General features: G+C 36.2%; 1 protein-coding gene across 6 annotated transcripts in view; it reads right to left on the bottom strand.

Annotated features, from left to right (window-relative positions):
* LOC126758930 (uncharacterized) overlaps positions 1 to 23,523 on the bottom strand; it is a 121,589-nt gene that overhangs the window by 33,671 nt on the left and 64,395 nt on the right. For all 6 annotated transcript variants that reach the window (XM_050473385.1, XM_050473386.1, XM_050473384.1 and 3 more), the window contains 2 exons: positions 6,792 to 6,961; positions 3,497 to 3,751 (listed from right to left, as the gene is read on the bottom strand). In XM_050473385.1, the coding sequence (XP_050329342.1) occupies positions 3,497 to 3,751; positions 6,792 to 6,961 (425 nt within the window). The remainder of the gene's footprint in view (positions 1 to 3,496; positions 3,752 to 6,791; positions 6,962 to 23,523) is intronic.

The raw sequence follows: 23,523 nt of genomic DNA, 5'->3' as shown, positions 1-23,523 counted from the left end.
TAACAGCCCGCTCTTGTAACGTTCCTCTACTAAAAAAAAGAATAACCATAGTGGATCCCCTAAATAGTTTAATTTGTTCCATTAAATTCCAGTTCTTCTCGAAACGTAAACTTTTGGGTATAAAGTTGATGCGTTTATTGTTCCAAGTATGTGAAGCAACTCAAGGTAATAGCAGCAAGTTGTCAATTGCGATGAAATTTATTGAGATTGTGCATTACAGCACTTTAAAAACTATTAGCATGACCATAAAATAATGAATAATATGTCTAAAAGACTTCTCTGAAGTGATCACGTGACATAATAACGCAACACTGGATAATGATAATAGTCTCAGTCAATTGACGAAGCTTGCATATCTCGATAGCACTTTATAAGGTATGAGAAGCAGTTTTCTAAATGTGTATTAGTTTCAAAAATCTTTCAATCAGAGGCGTATTAAAAAAAAATATTCTTTAAGTAGAGCTCTTGGTATACGACTAATCGTCTAACCGGATTAAGCGAATTCGAATAATAATATTCGGATAATTGTAAACCGACGACTATTCGATTAACCGCTCATTTTCGACTATCCGGTTAACCCTTCATTGTTGATTATCAAATAGTAAGCGTTCAACTTCTACAAATTTTTCTATGTATAAAAGTTTATAGGAACTTTGCAGCGGAAACCAAATACGGCTTGGATTTTCAACAATTTTCGTTTATTCAAACACTCGCAGCAGAGCAACTAACCGAAAAGTCGCAGTGGAACAATTATTCGAGTAGAGCAACTATTCCAACGGTATTAGTCAGTTGATATTCATACGAATGGTTACAAATCGGATATTCGAATAATCGGTTTTCAGGTTATTTGAATAATTTTAAAAACCCAAATTTTAAGAGATGAATCCCACAAATCTATCCAATATATGGAATTTCCAATGCTGTTTTAGAACTCTACATCACACAGTACTAGTGCCAAGAATACCTTTAAATGTGAAAACAGCATACAGGCGAGCGCTAATAAGTCTCAGTATTGTTAAACGTACTACAGTGTTAGTCTCAAATCTTCTTCTAATATCAATGACACAATTTCTTCAACTAGTTTAATAATATAAGTGTTCTAAAAGAAAGTAAAAGTATAAAAATACAGATATCAATGCTAAAAAAAACAAATAAAGATCTTTTTTGAAAAACTTAATTAAAGGGTTATATGTATATAATTAGAATTTTCTAAAAATCGATTTTTTCTTGATATTTTTTCTTAATGTTAAGAATAATATACATACATATCGTTCCGGTGAATATTTTCGAAGTTACACGCAAATTTGAGAAGGCATTTCAGAGTATTTGGAAGTGCATTCCAAGCTTAAAACGCATGTTTCTCAAAATAGTGTTTTCAAAGTCGGTAGCCAACATTACTCGAAAACGGTTAAACCGATTAGTCTCTAGCTTCTTAAATATATTTTTTAGTAATTAATCGAAGATTCTCACCGATAAATAATTTTTTTATAAACAATTTAAGAACGAAATTTTGGTCAAAAATCGATTTGTTTTTTGAGAGACCGCTATTTTGTTCTTCGGATTATGACGTGCATTACTTTAACGAAATCTGTTTGGTTTTTTATTTATTTCAGAGGATCCAGTTCAGAGAGTGGTCACCGCAAAACGTCTTTTTTGAGAGAAGAATAAATATTTTTACTAATACTAAGTCTTAAAATACTGTTGGAACCATAATACGTGTACAAATTTTTGGATCAATAAATTTAAAAGTTTTCTCAGAAAAAATATGGAAAATTCTCTTTTTTCGACCTTCTAACTATATATAAACCCTTAAGATCCCTGCTTCGTATAGATATTTCCGAAGTACTGACATTCTGAAAAAAATACCTTAAATATATATGTTTTTGAGAAAATCGTCTGATCAAATTAGACCCGAACCCATTTGCACGTCTTTTAATACAAATCGCATAATTTAATTCTTCATATATTTGTTATAGACCTCGGGATGACCTTCAGCGCCTTCAACGAATTTTGTTTTTTTTTTTGTTTTTAGGTTACAGCTAATTTTTTGAAGCTTTATTCTCTAGATGGTTCGAAAATTTCGTCGGCATTTCATAAAGCCACGTAATTTTGCGTTTGTTGAATGTATGGTCCTAAGCTACGTAGCCAAGGTTCTATTTTGCAAGTTTTCGATGACTTCACGGCATACACTGTATGCTTTATGCCACTTAAATACTTCTGCGGATGATAACTACATCTGCAAAATTTAGAACGATGTCGTAGCCGTGATTTCATTATAAAATTTTAAAGCAAAATCGTTGTTAATTTTGTTTTCATGGTAAAAATCGCCTGTCAAAATTTCGAGTCGTTCAAAAACAGCTGCCAAACAGACACTAATTGAATATGGAAAAAAAAATTTCAATTCAATTTCAAATTTCACACAGACATAAAAAAGGTTGTACCAATCTAGACAAAAATCGTTTATCAATTCAGATTACGGCAGAATAGTCCGGGTCAAATTTGATCAGGGGGTAAGTTCGATATTTGTTCGTACTTTCAGAGCAATTGTTTTCTATATAAACCTTAGAGAACTTTTTAATATTGCAAAAGTTATGTCTTTAATACAACAACAATAATATAATTTATTTAATATACAGCTTAAGTGCAATTTCTTCTACTCTACATTAAATCTAGCAAACCTTATCAAATACACACGTGCACACAAACCAACATATACTTGTATATAACTATTTATTTATAAGTGCTTGGATATCAGCAATAATTGCATTTAATCGCAAGCAATATTTTGCACTAAATGCCACCGGCTTCACCGGCTTAAGCGCACCACAATGGGCTTATGCACAAATACATTAAAATTCGTATAAATTTGCCTTTCCCTCATTATTAGCTGAAAATTCGCAATTTGGCTAGAAAAAATGCAACCAAAGCAACGAGTACTTCAACTTCGATAACCGGACTGGGGCTAATATTAAGACCAACCAGCTTGCCTGCCTATCAGGCCGCAGCCGCAGCCGCCAACCAACAGCCACAGTCAGCTAGTCAGCCAGCTGGCTACACAACAAGTATCTAACAGCAAGCCGCATATATATTATTATCATTTTTTGGTTTTCTTTTTTCGCGAAATTATTTCTGCGAATAGTCAAAAATGCCTACGCCGCGCCGCTGTGTGTTTGTATGTGTGTGCAATTGTTTCGTCTAAAGTCTAGACCAATAATACAAAGTTTCTTGGCAAATATTTGCATTTGCAACTGTTGGTAGCGCGCAATATATGTATATATTTTGGTTTTGTTGTTTTTTAGTTCTTCAGCTTGAATGTAGAACGCGTGCTGAAGCCGTAGCAAATTTCGATTTGCCACAGCACAGTTCTACAAGCCGCAGCTACCACAAAATTCAATTCTATCAATACAATTTCAAGTGAACTAATAAAGTTTGTGAGTTCAAAAAATCACAAAAATGAGTAAAAAATATTAACAACAGAAAAGGTCGTTTCACTCACCTCGTCCGAGAAATCGCCCAGATTGCGCACATCTTCCGTTTCCAAGTAATCCTTGACCTCCTCGTGTGTAATCACGCGTTTGTCGTTCGATTCGCTCACTAGCCCGTCTGCTGGGCGCGGCACCATTTTCTTAATAATTTTGGAGTTTTCAGCTGGCAGCACAGCCACTTGACCGTCAACGGTGTCAGGCGCCTCGAGTGCACCGCCATTGGCCTCCACTGCTATACTATCGATGGGTATACCTAAATCGCGTTTCTGAAATGGAATTTAGAGTTTTGCATGATATTTTGTTATTCAGTAATGTTTTAACCAATAAATTCGATAGTATAGTTTTGGCTCACCCTAATGTACATTTCATATTTTAACTACTATCGAATTTATTGGTTAAAATGACCATATAGTATATACAATGAATGCTTCGAAAGATAAGTTTTAGGAAAATTAAGGCTCTACAAAAATCCGATACTAAAAAATATTAACCAAACGGTTGAAAGGTGAATATATATTCGTTAAAACTAAACTAAAAATTCTACACATTTAATTGAACCCATAAATGGCTTTGGTATATTTCAAACAACATCATCATTCATCAGTTCATATTCTTATACCTAAATTATTACTTAGGACCTAAGATTACGTGGATAAGTGTAAAAAATTGGTCATGATGCCACTTAGAACAACGAAATGGTCCACAACCACGCCTACTTCATTTACAATGATTCTATGCTTATGTGACAACTTTCTTGCAGAAATTGGTCCCATAAGTCGAGTATAAGGAGCTCTGCCTACACACCTTATATACCGGCCTCTATAAAAGATGTCTTGGTATAGCTGTGTGAATATGTTGTGCTGAGCATCATATACGATGTTTGAAGATAGAGAAAGCTATGGTATGTTCTTCAATTTGATGACAAAATCGGTCTATATCGTCTATTAAACTCCGTTTAGACTTTGAAGTAAATATATCGGATTATGAGAATGTAGGAAAGATTTAGATAAATTTATTTTTATGGTCTGAACTGGGACTATTGATTTCCCAGAAGGAAACGTCGGAGGCCGTATGAATATTAGGATGTTTCATTTAAAACTTTCTTTTTTATTTCATCATGGATACATACAAATTTAGTTGTTTATGTTAAAATGAATTCTCAGAAACTTTGAGCCGTTAATTTTGACTTTAAGTGCTTTCTTTTCAACCTTTTAATAATAATCTTTTTTTTTAATTTTTCAGATATTTTTCGAAAAACTTTTTTTTTTAATTTTTCAGATATTTTTGAAAAAACTTGAGTAAACGACTAGTTTTATCGATAACCTTCTAAAGTAATAGTTGTAGAAAGATAAATTTCGAACAAACAAGAGTGGTAAACGATAAAATAGAGTGATGCAAAGCAAAGAAATAAAAACCATTTTTTTTATGGAATACCCTAATGTCTATACGGGAATTAGTTCCTCAGCTTTTAAGATATCAGTCTGAAATTTTCAACAAGTCTTTGCTAAGCATAGCTTGGTTGGTAATGGCGGTTGGGCAAACATCGACTAAATGATCCCACTTTTCAACTGGGAAAGAAGGTTCAAAGTAAACATAGAAAAATATGGCTGGCGTAAAGGTATGTTAGCTAAGCGCAACACTCTAAACATCTATACGGATGGCTCGAAAATGGACGATGGAGTTGGTGTGGGAATATACTGTTTAGAGTTATCCATAAGGCAATATTTTAAGGTGCGGACCACTGCAGTATATTTCAAGCTGAACTTCCTAATGTATGACTACTCCTCTTAAATCTAGCAACTGAACTCCATCTGGCATTTCAAAGAGCCGAAACTGATATATACGTGGCTTATTGGCCTACCAGATTAACCTAACCTAACCTTTGCTTACTAAAAAGCTGTGGATTTGTCGGAATCAGCAATATCGGAAATAAAACTATTTTGCTTGACCAGATATCTTCACGAAATTAAGTGTTCGCTACAAACTCTGAACTTATTATTCAGATCGTAACACTATAGCATAGAGCTGCCCCTGCTTTGCCGTGGAAACTGGTGGATGAAAATCGATGAATCTTTTTATACCGTTATTTATTGCTGAAGGCTATTATCGCTTTGGTGCAGCCAAAATTAACGTTTTTTTTTTACAAAAATGTACGAATTTGTCTTTCAACTTCGTCTAACAATGAATATTAGTTGCCGAGGGCAAATTTTTATACCCTGAACAGGGTACGAGTATATTAAGTTTGTCACGATGTTTGTAACACCCAGAAAGAAGCGTCGGAGGCCCTATAAAGTATATATATAAATGATCAGTATGTTGAGCTGAGTCGATTTAACCATGTCCGTCTGTCTGTCTGTCCGTCCGTCCGTCCGTCCGTCTGTATATATACGAACTAGTCCCTCAGTTTTTAAGATATCGTTTTGAAATTTTGCGAACGTCATTTTCTCTTCAAGAAGCTGCTCATTTGTCGGAACGGCCGATATCGGACCACTATAACATATAGCTGCCATATAAACCGAACGTTTGGAATCAAGTTCTTGTATGGAAAACTTTCACATTTGACAATGTATCTTCACTAAATTTGGTATAGATTGTTTTCTAAGGCAACAATATAATCTACGAAGAAATTGTTAAGATCGGATAACTATAGCATATAGCTCCCATACAAACTGAACGATCGGAATCAAGTTCTTGTATGGAAAACTTACACATTTGACAATGTATCTTCACCAAATTTGGTATAGATTATTTTCTAAGACAAAAATGTAATCTCCGATAAAAATATTCAGATCGGATTACTATAGCATATAGCTTCCATACAAACTGAACACTTAGTTACTAAAAGAAATCAACCGTTGAAGGGTATATTAGCTTCGGTGCAGCCGAAGTTAACGTTTTTTCTTGTTTTATTTAAATTTTCGAATTAGGTATTTACTTAGTTTTCTCATTCTAATTCAACTTTATTTGAATCATTACTATTTATTCTATTCTTTATTTCTTTTTAGTTGGTTTCCCTCTGAAAATAATTTTTCTAAATTTTAAAATAATATTATATTACAATAAGTAATTTATTTTTTTCCAACCTGATCATTGATATTATTTTAATCTGATTTAGCGAATTACGTAAAATTTTATATTATTTTTATTTTTCCTCATTGTATTTCTATTATAAGTTAATCGTGCATTTTTTATTTTATTTTGCACGCTTACATAAACATAACTGTAAAATCTCATTCATACATTTATATGTAATACATACATATGTATATGCTAATAAACATTTGTTTTTTTTTCTGTCAAACTCACCTCTGTTGTTTCCGTTTCCTGTTTATCTGTATCTTCCGTCGTATTCGTTGAGACAATTGGCCCTGAATCTTCCACCACCTTGCCATCCTCCAGCACCAACTGTCGCTTTACGCGTGTCTCTATTTGGCGTGTTGTTGTAAGTTCGGTTTTTCTTTTTGTTATCCATTCTTCTGCAAAAGAGAAATAGACAAAAAGTAAGCACATATTAGTAAAATGAGCAAGAAAGAGTTAAGCTTGCGTTTTGTACTGACTGCAATGTATGCGCCTAAAATTATGCTATGATGGATGCAGTTAATACGGCTTACACTGAGAAAAATTTTTGTATAATGTAATAAGGGAATTATTTACATATGGACGGAAATACATATTGATACATATAATACGTATATGAAAAATATTATTTGATTTGATTGTAAGAATGTATATATTTATTTTTGTTTTTGTAAATTACAATATATTTAGAATCTGTTCAATCATAAAAAAAAAAAAATAAATAAGAAATACTTATTTGAAAATATAAAATTTAATTGCATGTGCCGCATATAATTATATCTCATAAGGATGCTTTAGCCAACATTTCATTTCTAACAAAATTTCGCCAAAATTTCAAAATCACACCAAAGCGTTTGTAATACAATTATTTACAGCTTTACATTGAATATTTGCTTCAAAACACACGACTTTTATTATTCTTCACACACAGCATAAATTCAATTTACATTGTTTGTGCACATAATTTCCATGTTACCGTTAAATTTGTACTAAACTTTGTATTAAAATTGTTAACAACCTGCCAAAACAACCCGAAACTAATTGCGAGCACCTTTTGTATATCGGCTAGGACTCCCACAAGTTGGAGGCGATAAAAAGACACAATAAAAATGTGCTAAACTAATTAACCCACGCCAATAAATTAGCTTTGTGGAACACATTCAAAGCATGCTTAGCTGACAGCCAATAAAAACAACATGCTCGTACATATATGTGGAAACGTGAGCGTGGTGTGACAGCGACTAAGACAATAAAAATCTGTTTGCTTAGACCAAAAAATGGTAAACATGAAAATCTTTGTTGGCGAAAATGAAAAACTAGCAATTAAATAAAGCCAAACGATAATGTGTGACAATTTGCAGCACTTAAGAGACGTCTACAAAAACACCTGACAAGAAATAAAAACGTGGTTTAACCGTTACGTGAAAAATAAGGAGAATTTATAATATAATTCAGTTGATATATTGCATAAAATTAAAAATTAGATATGATAATAAAATATACAAATTGTGATGGATATTGGTTTCACTTTTGATGGCATAAAAATCATACAAAATATATTTTTTATTAAATAATTTCTTGAAGTTGGGATAAAGCTTAAAATTTGTAGAATACTATCTATTTGGATAACATCAAGTTAAGCAAAATTTAAAATTCGCCTTCGGGAATAGACGAAAACTGTGGAATGGTGGTCTTTGTCAACCCAGTCAATAAAAAAAATAAAAACATTTTTAAGCCTAAGTACGTTTAAATTATGCTCTTGCTTATTTTTTTTGGGTTGGCTCAGTTAAACTTCTCTAATAGATAGCAGAAGAGAGGGACGTGGGATGGATTCTATGCCTGTAGATATAGTGTCAGAAAGCAAAGTAAATTGGGCGATAAGAAGTTGCAAAGCCTTCAAATCGTCGGACCAGACGGCTCAATGACAGCAGTCTCAAAACTACATAATAGTTTGGTTAGTAAACATTCTTAAGAGGTCGCTGCAATTAAACTTTATTACTTCGTTATCAAATACTACTGTGATAAAATTGAAAGGTCCATTTCATCTCCTAGTACGAGGGCTGCTATATATATTTCTGGCCTAATAATGAAAATAGAAATATTTATCAACGAAAATGGTTTTATTGTTTTTCAAAATATTCTCCATCAAGATTTATACAAAATATTCTCCATCAAGATTTATACACTTTTACATGCGCTCAAACCAATTTTCGAAGCACTTTTTCCACTCCGATTCAGACACCTCCAAAACATGGTTTTTGAATGCTTCAACAGCATCTTCTGGCGACGAAAATCGTTGACCACGCATTATTTTCTTGATGTGTGGGAACAAAAAGAAGTCATTGGGTGCCAAGTCAGGGCTGTACGGCGGATGAACCATCAATTCGACGTTTTGGCCGGTCAAAAAGGCGCTGGTTTGAGCCGATGTGTGAGAGCTCGCATTGTCATGGTGCACAATGATTCGTCTTCTCTTGTTCGTTTTTCGAATTTCTACGAAGACTTCAGGCAAACAAATGGTGGTGTACCACTCAGACTTGACCGTCCTACGTTGCTCAAGCGGAACAGTCGCCACATGACCAGATTTTCGAAGAAACAGGCGACCATTTGCTTGAAGTTTTTCCACGAACAACTTTCGTTGGATTTGGCTCTCTTGGAAGACCCACACGGTCGATTGATGTTTGGTTGCGGGCTCATACGCATAGAGCCGCGATCGTATGTTTTCAGCATTTCTTTACACCAATCCACACGAGCCTTTTTTTGAGCGATTGTCAACGTTCTGAATGATGTTATGCTAAAACATGTCAAACTTTCCAATGGAAATGTCAGATTGCACCTGGCAACACTTATAGCAGCCTCCGTAGTACCCTCCCGCTGCAATACACTTATGCCAACGAATTGTCCAGTCATCATAGCACTTGGAAAAATCCGCCTCGTGATGGCCATCAGAGACTTCTTTTATATTCTGAATTGAGTCAAAAGGTGTCCTCGGAGTGGTCATGTGAATTTGCTGAATAGCCAGAAGATACACAAAGGTAAATCAGGCGAATGATGTGGTCGCGGCACGATATTAGTTGAAAATGTAGCGAAATAATCACGAATAACCAATGCAGTATAAGATGGTGCATAATCGTACTTCTTTAATTATAAATTCAGACATAGTAAAAATCGTAGAATTCACTTTTAGAACCTCACAAAACAACGCGTATCTCAAATAATAATGAATATTTTGACGTGAAATTTGGCATAGATGTCACTAAGAGTACTACCAACTTCCAGACTGTAGCAAAGATTTAAAAATCTTTGCATGTCAAAAAATAAGTCCTGGTTACCTCTTAGACATGGAAGACGCTTTTAATAACATTCAGCCTGGGGCCATACTCATACTTGGACATCGCTGAACCTCTCAGAAAATAAATTGAACAGATGCTCATGGGCATGTCAATAATTTCAACGCTGGAAGCTTCAACGAAGTGCAGATCTGTCCCAAGAAGTGCACCTCAAGGAGGCATCTTGCCTTTACTTCTCCGAATTTTAAAAATGAATAAATCGCTGTTAGATCTAGAAAAGAAGGGGATACATGTTGTGCCCTACGCTGAGGATGTGGCGGTTTTGGTTAAAGATAACTTCCCGATTACCATCTCTAACCTTATCCAAAAAATATTCAATGACATAAAAAGTTGGGCCGTATCGAACGTAATAATACAAGTGCTTAAATGCTAGCAAGGCAGAATTGGTATTATTCACTAGGAAACACAGTACTTCTTGATGCCATTATTGAATGGTACAATAGGAGATAACGGGGCTACTGAGGCCTAATTTTTGAAATAGGAAGCTTTCGTTCAAACAAAACTTAGACGCTACGGTGAAGAAAGCAGCTACGGCCCCTCACACCTGCAAAAGTGTGGTAGGGCCCAAATGGGAATTAACGCCTTGGATTAGTCATTCGCTCTACACAGTATTTGTTAGACCGATTATGACATGCGGTATATTGGTATGGCGGCAAATAATGGAAAATAACTAGGCGGGGTATGGAAAGCATACAAAAAGTTTAGTTATGCAGACTCTTCCAAGTATTTAGAACAGCAATCAAATGTACAGTCTTGCTCTCTAACCGTAATGATTGTAACAGGTTCTTTAAATGGAGAGTTACTAGAGAGAAGATTATTCTTTACTCGCTACTATTTATTCGAAAAGTGTGGTAATTTGTCTAAAATCTTAGATTTATGTGATCGTTTTGCCCTTTACTAACTGTATGGCATATATCCAAGTCTTCGCCTTCTTCGAAGCAGGTTTGACGGATGAATACCACTGCTGCGGCTGTTCTTGGGTCTCTGGTGTGTATGTTACTATCAACCCGGTCTTTTGAGATATCTACTGTCTCAGATATCTCGCGGCAGTCTGCCAATACGGGATAGTGTCTTTTAACATAACCAAGGTACCCTTCGTAAAAGGGGCTTACGATAGTTTATCCAATTTTTGACGATCACTATCGAATGAAAATATTCACCGATTTATCATTCGCTCTTTGATTCAACTCCGATTTCTATTCCAAAAATAACACTCGAATCACAAATCGATTTTTCTAATATAACACCTCGCAATCACTCGCGGTCAAAGCAAAATAAAAATAGTCCGTTCCGGCTGGATCCTTGACAGTAGACTCCTGATCTACATGGTCTATAATGTTTACGGTTAAGACTAAACGACTTTTCCCTGTACCCCCTGCACCCAAAGTCATTAGCACAAATATTTTTAGTCTCAAGGGTTTTTTTTTGACCGTAGCATCTACTAAAGCTTCGACAAGTATGTTTTATTGATCAATATCTGGTTGAAAATCTGAACTGAGATCTGTCTTTGGTATAAAGTAGGGGTCCGCGTTTTCGTGTTAACGAGTATGTAATTCACTTTGTAACAAGATTTGCGAAAGTAACAAGAAAATATAGTACCAAAAATTTCGGAATGCAGCAATCAAATACAGTCTTGTTGTTCCGAAATTTAAGGATAGTCAAGTGGCGTTGAAATTTCTGAAGTCCCCTACGTTTTTATCAAAGATAGTAAAAGAATACTTTGATCTTTTAGTGGATCTAACAACATATTTCATTATAAACCTGCAATGGGTTCCAAAGCATAGTGATGTCATTGGTAACTGTGAAGCAGATTAGACTCCGAAAAAGAGGGAATTTAAATGCCTCTGGCCACTTGTAGGTATTTAACCGGCGAACATGTTATAAACTAAGCTGAGTCTCGATGGAGTCAATCCCTGACCTGCTGAACAAGCAGGCAAACATTTCAAATAGAACAGGGGCCGCAAATGCCGATTTTTGGACGACGTTTAAGGTTGCAAAAATAACACTCCTTGTACTGATGAACGTCATCAGAAGCGTGGAGTGGTTCAGGGAGGAGACAATGGAGTGAGGGAATAATAGTTCCGGTAATTTCACATTGGACCTCCCAAAGGTTAGGTGCGTCGTCAGACAGCAAACGCAAGACAGACGGCTAAAATGACACTAGTGTTTATGGCATTGATAACATCCAATCTCGTGTATTTTTACGTTACGTCGATTTCGTTAATTGACGAAAATTGATAAAAGACAAGGGAAATTGTCGGTCTAACTGTCTGACAATTTGGGATCATTTTAATAAGGCTGGATACAAAAAAAAAACTCTAAAGGTGAACGCAAAAACTGTCGACAAGCCGTAGCTGAGAGTGGATAAAGACCTTGGAGGTCGATCCGATGTTTTCGTGTTAACAGTGATGATGTAATTTCTGACTCAATGAATATAACAGGTTGCGCAAAGATACCTTCCGATGTTTTTTGGAAAAGAAAAATATGAAAAACTTTGATTCTGCTTGTGGATTATTTTCATTTGGTCTTTTAAACTTTTTTACATCAAGTCGAGAATATGATATCATGTAAATGGCCGCCTAGGTCCTCACATTCTTGACGGATATTGTCTTTAAGAGCTGCAAGAGTCTAAGGCTTGTTGACATAAACCCGCGACTTCAAGAAGCCCTACAGAAATAAGTCTGGAGCGGTCAAATCAGGCGATCTTGCTGGTCAGTGTAAATCGCCAAAACGGGAGATTAGGCGCCCGGGAAATGCATCCTTCAGCATATCGGTTGTGGCACGCATGCGTTTACTACACAAATGTCAAAACAGAACTGACATTAGAGGTCAATTGTAAAATTTATAGCATCTTCTGATCATCTTCAGACTTTTGCGCCACCCTGTATAAACAGGTAAAATTGTCGCATTTGAGACGAAGAGAACCCTAAAGAGATTCAAGAGCTGCCATTTCATCCAGAAAAAACAATGATTTGTGGGTCGGTGGAATAATCGGCCCATATTTCTTCAAAAATGATGTCGATGGCAAAGTAACCATTATCACCATTATGATAACCGACTATTTGATGCCTGAAATTGAAGCTCGTGATTTCGGCGACATTTGGTCTCAAGACGGCGGCGCTACTTCCCACACATTGCATCAATCAATGGATTTATTGAGAGAACACTTCGGTGAGCAGATAATTTCACGTCTTGGGCCGGTCGATTGGCTACCAAGATCGTGTGATATCACAGCTTAGAACTTTTTCTGTTGAGTATGTAAAGTCTATTCAGATTCAGGAAAAACATTACGCTTGGACCATCGGATGACCCATCTGAGACGTAGCGGCAGCCAACCAATGACGGACATAATTTTCAAAAAATCTTTAAAAAAATTGGGAATATCGAAATAGATTAACCAGATTATAACCAAACAAAAAAAGAAACATAACCCAAAAATATAAAGAAATTTGAAAATTTGCTCGAACACAGAATATAACCGTCGAAATTAGTCCAATAATTCAAAATTTGTGACTAAAAGAAATACCGCAAAAAACGCTATTTATGAACCTACCAAATATAGACTCATTCAGTGAAATGGACATACATACATAGTTACGTATATACTTGTATGGCATGTATCACAGTTAGCGGGTCGCTATATTTTGCATTTTCATCTTATTTGCTTCTACTTTAATAAATACATTTTTTTTCTGTTTACATTTAGATTTTCTGAGAAACCTAATACGAACCTGCCTCCTGAGGCTTAGTCATGCCCCATGCTGGAGGTGCAACCTGAGCTGCTCAAAATGCTTATATGTACATATATACACCACTACATATGTAGTGACATGAAAACAGCTAGCAGCTAACAGCTTATTGCTCTAATGTATGCCAAATAGACAGCTTAGCTGTCAGACCGACCAAGAGCTCCACCAGCAGCTTTATAAATAGTCAACTCACAAGCTGTTGTTAAGCTGAGTAGAGTAGAAAAGAGGAGGAAGTTGAGGAGTAGGGGAGTTGCGGCAAGCAGAGTTTGCGTTGCAGAAGCATGCTTAATATGCAGTTTTAGAGTCCACTGCTGGCTTACTGGCTGACTTACAAGCTGGTGCATTGTGTCCATATCGTGTGTGTGTGTGTATATATATATGTATATTCTTCTTACAATGCTATTATTGTTGTTGTTTTAACTAAACATTATTATTGTTATTGTTTTTGTAGCACAGTTGTTTTGTTTTTGTTGTTGTATGTAAGCAACGTTGTGCTTGAGCGATTTTGCGTTTAGTTAAAGCTCTTACATAACAAAGCCAAGGTATTTGTGTGTATGTATAAAATGTATGTATGTATTTAGGCTTTGTATGTGTGCACGCTTTTTGCCTGTAACATTAAGAAACTCTATCATTTGTGTATGTGTGTGTGGCAAGCGCAACCTGCTGAAGAACAATGCAATTGTTGTTGCTAGCGAAGCTGTACGCTTTTTACGCCGGCCAGTGGACAGCAATAAGCAACAAGAAGAAAAAAAACGTTAACTTTGGCTGCACCGCAACTATAATACCCTCCACACATGTATTTCTTATAGCATAAAAGTGTATAAAAAATCTTTGTCTATATTATGATTGGTCAGTTTGTATGGCAGCTATATGCTATAGTGGTCCGATCTGCACAATTTGCTCGGAGAGTGGAGCGTTGCTTAGGTCAACAATCAATGTCAAATTTCAGGAAGATATCTTATCAAATAAAAAAGCTTTCCAACAAGAACTTGATTCCGAACGTTCAGTTTGTATGGCAGCTATATGCTATAGAGTTCTGATAAATGAGTTCCTAAAACTGAGCAGCTTCTTGATTTATTTTTATCAAAAATACAAACCTACGAGTGGTACAAAGCCTTCAAAGACGGTCGAGAGATCGTTGAATACATGCATTTCTGGACGACATTCGACCTCTTCGAACTAACGAAAATATTAAAAAAAGAGAAGGATTGGTGCTTGCAAATCGTCAAACAAATGTTAGAGAGATGGCAAGAGAGCTGGAAATCTCTTGCGAGTCCGTTCGAATGATTTTTGTGAATATTTTGGGTATGAAACGCGTTCTTGCTCGACTCGTCCTGGTAAAGCTGAATATTTTTCAAAAAGATTACCGTAAACAGGTCTCTTTGGACATGCTTGATCGTGCGAAGTCCAATCCCACATTCATGGAGAGCATTATAACTGCCGATGAGACGTGGGTTTATTAGTTTGGCATGCAAACAAGTCAAAAATCATCGGAAAGGAACCCGTTTTCAGTCCATTGAAGAGATAAAATCAAATTCGCTGAGAGACTGAAGGCCGTTGCAGTTTATGAAAATATTATTTCGAGGATTGGAAAAATCTTTGGTGTAAGTGTATTACATTTGAAGAGGATTACTTTGAAGGCGACAAAATAAATATTGTTGAATAATTACCCACCCACAAGGTGGGTGTTATAAACTTCGTGGCAAACTCAATATACCCTGTGCAGGGTATAAAAGCAATATAACAAAACAATATGGCAAAGCAAACTATTGAATGAAACCGTTTTTCCCGTTGCTTAAGCTTTTGTTCTGCACTCAAACAACAGCACTTGCACGCAGACACACACATTCCATACAAATATACGTATATACGTAGGTAGAAGTGTGTTTCTAAGGCATTGCAGTCATAGAAGCAAAGCTATCTAAGACTTTACTGCTATGCAGTTGTATCGTTGCGGCTGGCTAGCGCGACGTGTCGCCACAATGAAATCACTGGACCATTAAAGGTCACTTGTACATCCAGCCAAGCAGTTATTTCTCAGACACAACAAGCGACGCCAGCGTTTGCTACCGCTCAGCAGGTCAGTAAGGTAAGCTCTCAGTCAGCATCAAATTGTTAACAACTCGGCGCGGTTTTGGGTTGAAATCTTGGCGTTGTTTATTCCTTATTTTCTATTCTTTACTTTAAGCTTGTTTACAATATTTTTTTGTTTTTTGTTTTTGCTGTTGCACATATTTGGTTTTGTTGTCTTATTCGAATGAAATCGAAACATGCTGAAAGCAACGGACGCGTTTTGCTACAGTGCACTCGCATACAAGCACACACCTGCACACATACACACAAGCTTCTACCTAAATAGTTATGTGTGTGTGTGTGTGTTGGTGAATTATGCTTTAGCCATTAATTTAATATCAAAGTAACTAGGTAGCCGCTTAGTTACCTGTCGCGGTGTATCCGCATTTTTGCAATAGATAATTTATTTAGATAAGCATTTATTACTTTTGAGCTGTTTGTCAGGTAATGAATTGATAAAAACGAAAAAAAAATCTTGAAATTAATAACAGGTGATAGCGTTCAGCATCGTTGATCAGGTGTATTGCTTGGAAAATACAGACATATGCATCGAGGCAAGCTTTTGAGTAATGCTTTACGCCTACAACTCTGATGGGTAATTATTTTGTTTTCATATTTTAACCGCCCTTTAGTATATTGAACATCGATACTTGTTTTCTGTCTCCAATAAAATAGGGAATTTTAATATCAACAGTTTAAATTACTTATTTACAGGTTTATAATTGTATTTCCATATTTGATTAAGTTTTTACTGTTAGCAACCAGGACTGATGAGAGTAGGGATAGGTCGGCCGTTTGCTCTAGAAAACTCATATGTCAAGCATTCGGCAGTAAAATTTTTTTATTTAGCTTAGAAAAAGTAAGAAAATTTTAATTTCGGTTGCACTACCTTAAGCAATATTCCATGTCAAATGTCGTGAAGACATCTAGTAAAATAAAAAGAAATTTCCTTTCAAAGGACTTGATTTTGATCCCACAAATGTGCAGATTCTAAAATCTCAAAGACTGAGGACTAGTTCGCGACAATAGTTCATTCAAAAATTTTGATTTGATATTCTTATACTTCCACGTTAAATTATCGAAAATAAAATATAACTAACAGAGTTGAAATTTGGTTATAGTTGACAGAATATAACTTCAAATAATACGCCTAGAACTCGGCTGACTCACATGATGTTTGAGTATAGTCTACATGTTATGAAACGTATTATTACTGGCGATAAGTCTCGGATCTACACTTACGACCCGGAAATAGAGGATCAATCATCCGAATATCGTGACAAAGGTAAGCCAAAGCCGAAAAAAACACGTCAAAGCAGGCCAAAAGTTAAGGTTATGTTGACAGTTTTCTTCGATTATCAAGGTGTGGTGCACTTCGCATTGCTTCCGACCGCCCAAACTGTCAACAAGGCGTACTATTTGAGTGTTATGCGTCGTTTGCGCGTAGTTATTTGTAAAAAGGGCCGACAACTCCTGGTTTTTACACAGCGATAGTTCACCATCGCGTACTGCATTGATGCATGATATTGATATCATCGGCCTCAACACCCGCGCCGTTAGTTCTGCCTTCTCCAGACTGGACAAGGAAGCAAAGACAATGGGTCCGGCAGTGAACGAGTGCACTCCTGTCAGCAAACAAACAGTCGTCACACTCGCGACTTGGCTCTCAAGTCACTGTTGACAGTCTTTGAAGTCGAAGATAATTTCGTCTATCTTGGAACCAGCGTAAACACCACCAACAATGTCAGCCTAGAAATCCAACGCCGGATAACTCTTGCCAACAGGTGTTACTGAGTAGGCAATTGAAAAGTAAAGTCCTCTCTCGACGAACAAAAACTAAACTCTTTAAGTCACTCATAATTGACGTCCTGCTATATGGTGCGAGTTTTCGAGAGAAAAGTTCTGCGAAAAATTTATGGTCGTTTCCGCGTTGGCCACGGCGAATATCGCATTCGATGGAACGATGAGCTGTATGAGATATATGACGAAAAGACAGCGGCTACGCTGGCTAGGTCATGTTGTCTGAATGGACGAAAACACTCCAGCTCTGAAAGTATTCGACGCAGTACCCGCCGGGGGAAGCAGAGGAAGAGGAAGACCTGCACTCCGTTGGAAGGACCAGGTGGAGAAGGACCTGACTTCGCTTGGAATATCCAATTGGTGCCACGTAGCGAAAAGAAGAAACGACTGGCGCGCTGTTGTTAACTCGGCTATAATCGCGTAAGCGGTGTCTACGCCAGTAAAGAAGAAAGAAGATACTGCATTGATTCTTTGTAAGTTTTTCGCCAAATTTTAGACCAATATTACCGTAATCGGCTGATTTAGCTCCTTGTGACTTCAGGCTATATAGAAAACTCAATCAATCGCTCCGGCGAAATCGTTTTGAGTCAACTGAAAACATTAAACGAGAATCGCTACGCGCATTGAAGGCTATTCCAGAAATTCACTTTAACAAATGTTTCGAGATTTGGAAAAACATTAACACTTGTGTTTTGGGGCCAAGTTGGATTACTTTGAGAGGGGCAACAGAGATTTTGAAGAATAAATTAATTTTAATTTTGCTCTTAGTAGTAATCATTATCGAATGAACAGATTTAAGTCTCTTCCACCAATTTTAAGAACCGATGTTTGTAAAACCGAAAAGGAATCGTTGAAGACTCTAAAAAATATATATTCATATAAATTAGCGCGACAAGCAGAATCAATTTCTCCGTCTGTCTATCCGTTCGTTTGTATATACATATGTGAACTAGTCCCTCAATTTTTGAGATATTCGTCTGGAATTTTGCATTCGTTCTTTTCTCATCAGTTGCTCATTTGTTGGCAATTGTTCGGATGGGACAAGTATAGCATATAGCTGCCATACAAACTGATCGATCGCAGTTCTTGTAAAGAATCTTAGTATTTGTGAAGAGTATTATATCTTCAGTGCAACCGGAGTTAACGATTATTTTTGTTTAATTGTTCTTCAATACCTGAAGGTAAAAATATGAATATTCACATTATCTTAGTTGGTACATGGGTAATTTTCGTGATTGATATATTTAAACACATATCGGTGTAATTTACGATTTAACGATCTGGTTAAAAAATATTTCATAAGTTGGATAAAAATCGATAAAATTTTGAAGAAACACATAGCTGTCAGAAGTTAGAAGCAGACTTGAACTGAATTTGTTAACAAAGGGTGAACCATTTCGAGGGAACCTACTTTTTTTAAAGAAGAAACACAGAAACTTCAAATTTAAAGGGAAATGTTTATCACCATTCGAAAGAACATTGTTTGGTATTTATTTTGTGAAGATTATCTCTTTTAAATGTTGGCCGTGGCTACGTCTCAGATGGTCCATCCGTTGAGTCCAATTTTCGATGACTCGTTCGAGCATTTCGACTGATAACTGGCGAATGACACGCGTGATGTTTTGCTCCAAGGCCTGAATCGAAGCGGGATTGTCCGAAAAGATTTATACTTTACATATCCCCACAGGAAAAGTCTATCTTAGTGGCCAATCGACCAGCCCAAACCGTGAAATTATCTGTTCTCCGAAGTGTTTTTTTAATAAATCCATTGATTGATGCGATGTGTGAGAAGTGCCACGTCTTGTTGAAACGAATCGGGATCACGAGCTTCAATTTCAGGCATCAAAAAGTTGGTTATCATGGCGCTATAAAGGTCGCCATTGACGGTTACGTTCTCACCGGCATCATTTTTGAAGAAATATGGACCGATGAATCCACTGACCCATAAACGACACCAAACCGTTGTTTTTGCTGTATGAAATGATAGCTCTTAAATCTCTTCAGGTTGCACTTCGTCCAAATGCGGAAATTGCGCTTATTCACATACACATTGAGCTAGAAATGGGCCTCATCGCTGTACAAAATTTGGCTCGAAAACGTTGGATATTCTTGGATCTTTCTAAAGCACATAAAGTGAAGCGATGTTGCTTGGGAATGTCGGGCGGCTTCAGTTTTTCCGTAAGCTGTATTTTGTACGTTTTCAATTTAAGATCTCAACATAAAATACGCAAGTTGTTCTCTACGTCAGTCTGAGTTACTGCGAACGGCACCGAATCGACTCTCCACGGTCTTCGTGTAAATTCTACAGCTGCTATATTCGGTCGAACATTATCTCATAATGAATACTGGGCGTCAAGATGGGTGATGGTGTTGCGAATAGTACGCTCAGTAGGCCGATTATGTTGACCAAAAATTGAGCGAAACGCGCGAAAGACATTATTTACGGAAGGTGAATTTTCTTAATAAAGTTGTACGATTTGTTAACGTTGCTCAGGCGAAAGTCTTTCCATGATGAAATGCCAAATTATACTGAACAAAAATAACATAACAACTTGACAATCTGTCAAAAAAAAAATGCTATTTGAAATAGTACCTCTACTATCACCCGTTAGCTTCGATGCAATTGAAGTTAAGGATTTTTCTTGTTATTTATATAATACCAGCCGCTTTGAGAGCAGATGTCTTTAGCTAGAACTTATTAGCAGTTTCTATTAGAGCACCATTTTGTTCGTTGGAACACCTATAATGGGCATACACTTCTAATTAATTCGCTTGGGCCTGTTAGAAAGCAGAAGAATATTTAAATATGTAAATTTATCCCTCTGTACTTCAAAATCCAGGTTACCACTTACTCGTATTAAACCTAAAAAAACTAGGTCTATATAGCAACCATTCACCGTATGCTAACGGCAACGGCAAACTGCTTCGCCTGCATTTCGCTGCAATTGCCTACAAAGCCATATTTAAATGTCAAAATGCAAACATTCGTTAGACAGACATTTTTGCACATTTATTAACTGTTAATTATAACCCAAACTAACTGTTAATTTATATGTTTTTAGCCGCCGAACACAATGCTAATTGACGCCCCGCTATGAGCGCTGTCAGCGCCTCGACTTTAACGAACCAAAATTCAAAAATAATTTAATAAAATTGAAATAAAGCAAAAATACACTTCCCTTTTACGATTTTTTAGTGAATGCAGTCGCTCATCATATTTGGTCAGCGGTAGCCGGCCATTTAAACTAAATAGGTAATTCACGGTGTACGCGACGTTGGCAACATGAAGTGCATATAGGAGTGTGTACGTGTGTTTATTAAACTTCAATAAATAAGTGTGCCATTCACGATGTGTTATAAATACTATATACCCACGCATGGTTATATATGTCGATACATATGTTTGTATTGCATTTATATAGCCTGCTTTAAAATATTTATTTCGACTTGACGTCACGGAGTCGTGTGACAGAAATGCATTTATGAGTAACGGTTATATTTATGACCACATTTACGAGGGCATTTCGATAGGTGAGAGATTACAAGAATTTTTCAATTAGAAATGCAATACCACTGCTGTCACATCACTGTCACTTTTTATGTCGTCGATAGACGTTTACACATTGGCTAGAGTTTTGCTGCCTCCGAACAGCTGTTGTGTTGTATATGGACCTTTTTCCGAACTCAATAGCATCAAAACACGAAAGGTTAGTGTATTGGCAGCTTCATCAAGTAGATACATTATTGATCCATACCATTAAGCAAATTAATCAACAATTAACTTCAGTACCTAGTTTGTCTTTAATATTTCGGGATTTGGCATTCCTAGTGTGGCAATGTGGCAACTGACAACTTCATTGTAAAGTTTGACATTTTTGTTGTTATACATACGCAGAGCGTTTTGGCATACAACCGTTAACTTAACTATTCACCTCGACCAAAAAATGGAATTAAATCTTGAACATTTTCGCGCGGTTATTTTTACCATTTACGACGTAGAATATCTCAGGAACACTGCATCGTTGAACTTAATTAAAATTTTAGCGGTGAAACTATACCAAAGACCAGCATTTATCTATGGTATGATAAATTCAGTCTAGGTCATTGAACACTCCAAAACGGAATTCGTGAAGGTCGACCAAAATCAATTGGTTTTCCGGAAACTATTGATGCTGTGCGGAAACTAATAGCGCAAAATGATACATCATGGCATTAATGGAACCAGCATACAACATCAATAATGCATGTACTTTTGATTGTAAAAAATGTTTGTTCACGTTGAAGTCCAGACAATTGTCGATCGTTCAAAAAAAAATTAGCCGTTAAAAGTGTTAAAGAGTTACTATAGCGGTGCTTTGAAACACCTCTATGACATCGTGACTTGTGACGAATCGTGAATTTACGCGTATGCGCTCGAAACTAAACAGCAGTCGACTGTATGGGTGTTTCAAAATGAGCCGAACAAAAGTTGTTCGTGCACGAAGCACTTCCAAACAAATAGTTGCCTTTTTTGGAACAACTGGACATATTGCAACCATACCACTAGAACAACTCAGAACATACAATCATTTCTTTGCCAGTTGTCTTTTAAGAAATTAGGAAAACCAACCGTTCTCTTAAACATGACAATGTGAGCTGACTGACGACTGAAACAACTGCATTTTTGAGCACTCAAATCCTCACTTTGATGAGTCAACCACCATCAGGGATCCAGAGTAGAGTTTTTGGGGAGGGGGATTAACTATATAATTTTGTATTAGCAACTCAAAGTCCTTTTCTACGCGGAGTGTCATTTATGATCAAAATAATGTATAACTTTTAGCAGTTAATAACGCCCGACTGCAGATCCGGCCCTGTACACCATTTAGTTGAGACTTAAGACAGACCAGCTTCAAAAAATATAAAACTAAAAGTTCAACGTTTTGCGACACCTGAAGAGACGGTTGATACGTTAAGAGTGCATGTTTTGGGAGACATTCAATCAGAGTGGCAAAAGTGTCTCGGCAATTAGTTTAAACTCACACAAAAGTATATATAAAAAGTAACCTTCGTGGGAGAGAATAACGTATCAGAAAAACCGGGAGGTCGGATTAACTAGCCCCCTTATTTTCCACACTAATCTTCAATGAATTTATCTCTTTAAAAATATTTTAAAAATACAATTTTCAGCACCAGCTCAGAACACTACATAAAATAAGGATACCCAGGAAGAAAAAAGAAAAATTACAAACATATTTATCAAACTGTTGTTAAAAACTTCTTCTCTAGGTTGCCGAAAAGTCCAAATGGATCACCCAAAACAAATTCTAATAGTAGAAATCTGAGTATCCATAGTATTTTAATGGCCGAAGTTAAAGTGGTCGGTTCAGATACTACAGCCACCATTAACTAAATCATTAATGACTTGTTTTTTCGTCGATCATAAGACAAACCCATCAAAACAGATATTAAAGAGAAGTGGAAGCAATCGACGGATCCGAATAAATCAGAGATGGGCAAAGACCAAAGAAGAAGAAATCCACTAAGATTATGGTCTGCTGAGCGTTGAAAGAACAATAATATTGATGAATTAGGTTAAGGTATAGCCGTTCTGCGACTATTTTCGCACCCAAAGGTAGAAGAAAGCCAAAGAAAATTGTTTTTGTGGATTTTAAGATCCTAAAATTTTTAGAATGGCACTAAAAATGAAAACTGAGTGGAAAAAAAAACTTTGCTTTTTTGGCAAAAAACCAGACCGACTTATCCAAATGTCTCTGTATTTACCATCGCTCCTATTTATACTAACATAAAAGGCATATTTAAACTCGTAATAGCTATATGTGTTAACAATGTAAGATTGTAATTATTAGATAAGTGTTTTATGCTTTTTAAGCATATTTTTCTGAAGAAAAAATTTTGTAGTCTCTACCACAAGCACCTGTCTAGATATGCATAAGTAGAAATAAGAGTTTTATATATTAATTTTACATTGCTTAAAAAATGTTAATTGCA

This window comes from Bactrocera neohumeralis, chromosome 5 (genome assembly GCF_024586455.1).
Source record: "Bactrocera neohumeralis isolate Rockhampton chromosome 5, APGP_CSIRO_Bneo_wtdbg2-racon-allhic-juicebox.fasta_v2, whole genome shotgun sequence".
Lineage (NCBI taxonomy): Eukaryota > Metazoa > Arthropoda > Insecta > Diptera > Tephritidae > Bactrocera > Bactrocera neohumeralis.
The sequence above is the reverse complement of the archived record's forward strand: the minus strand, read 5'-3'. Positions and strand labels throughout refer to the sequence as shown.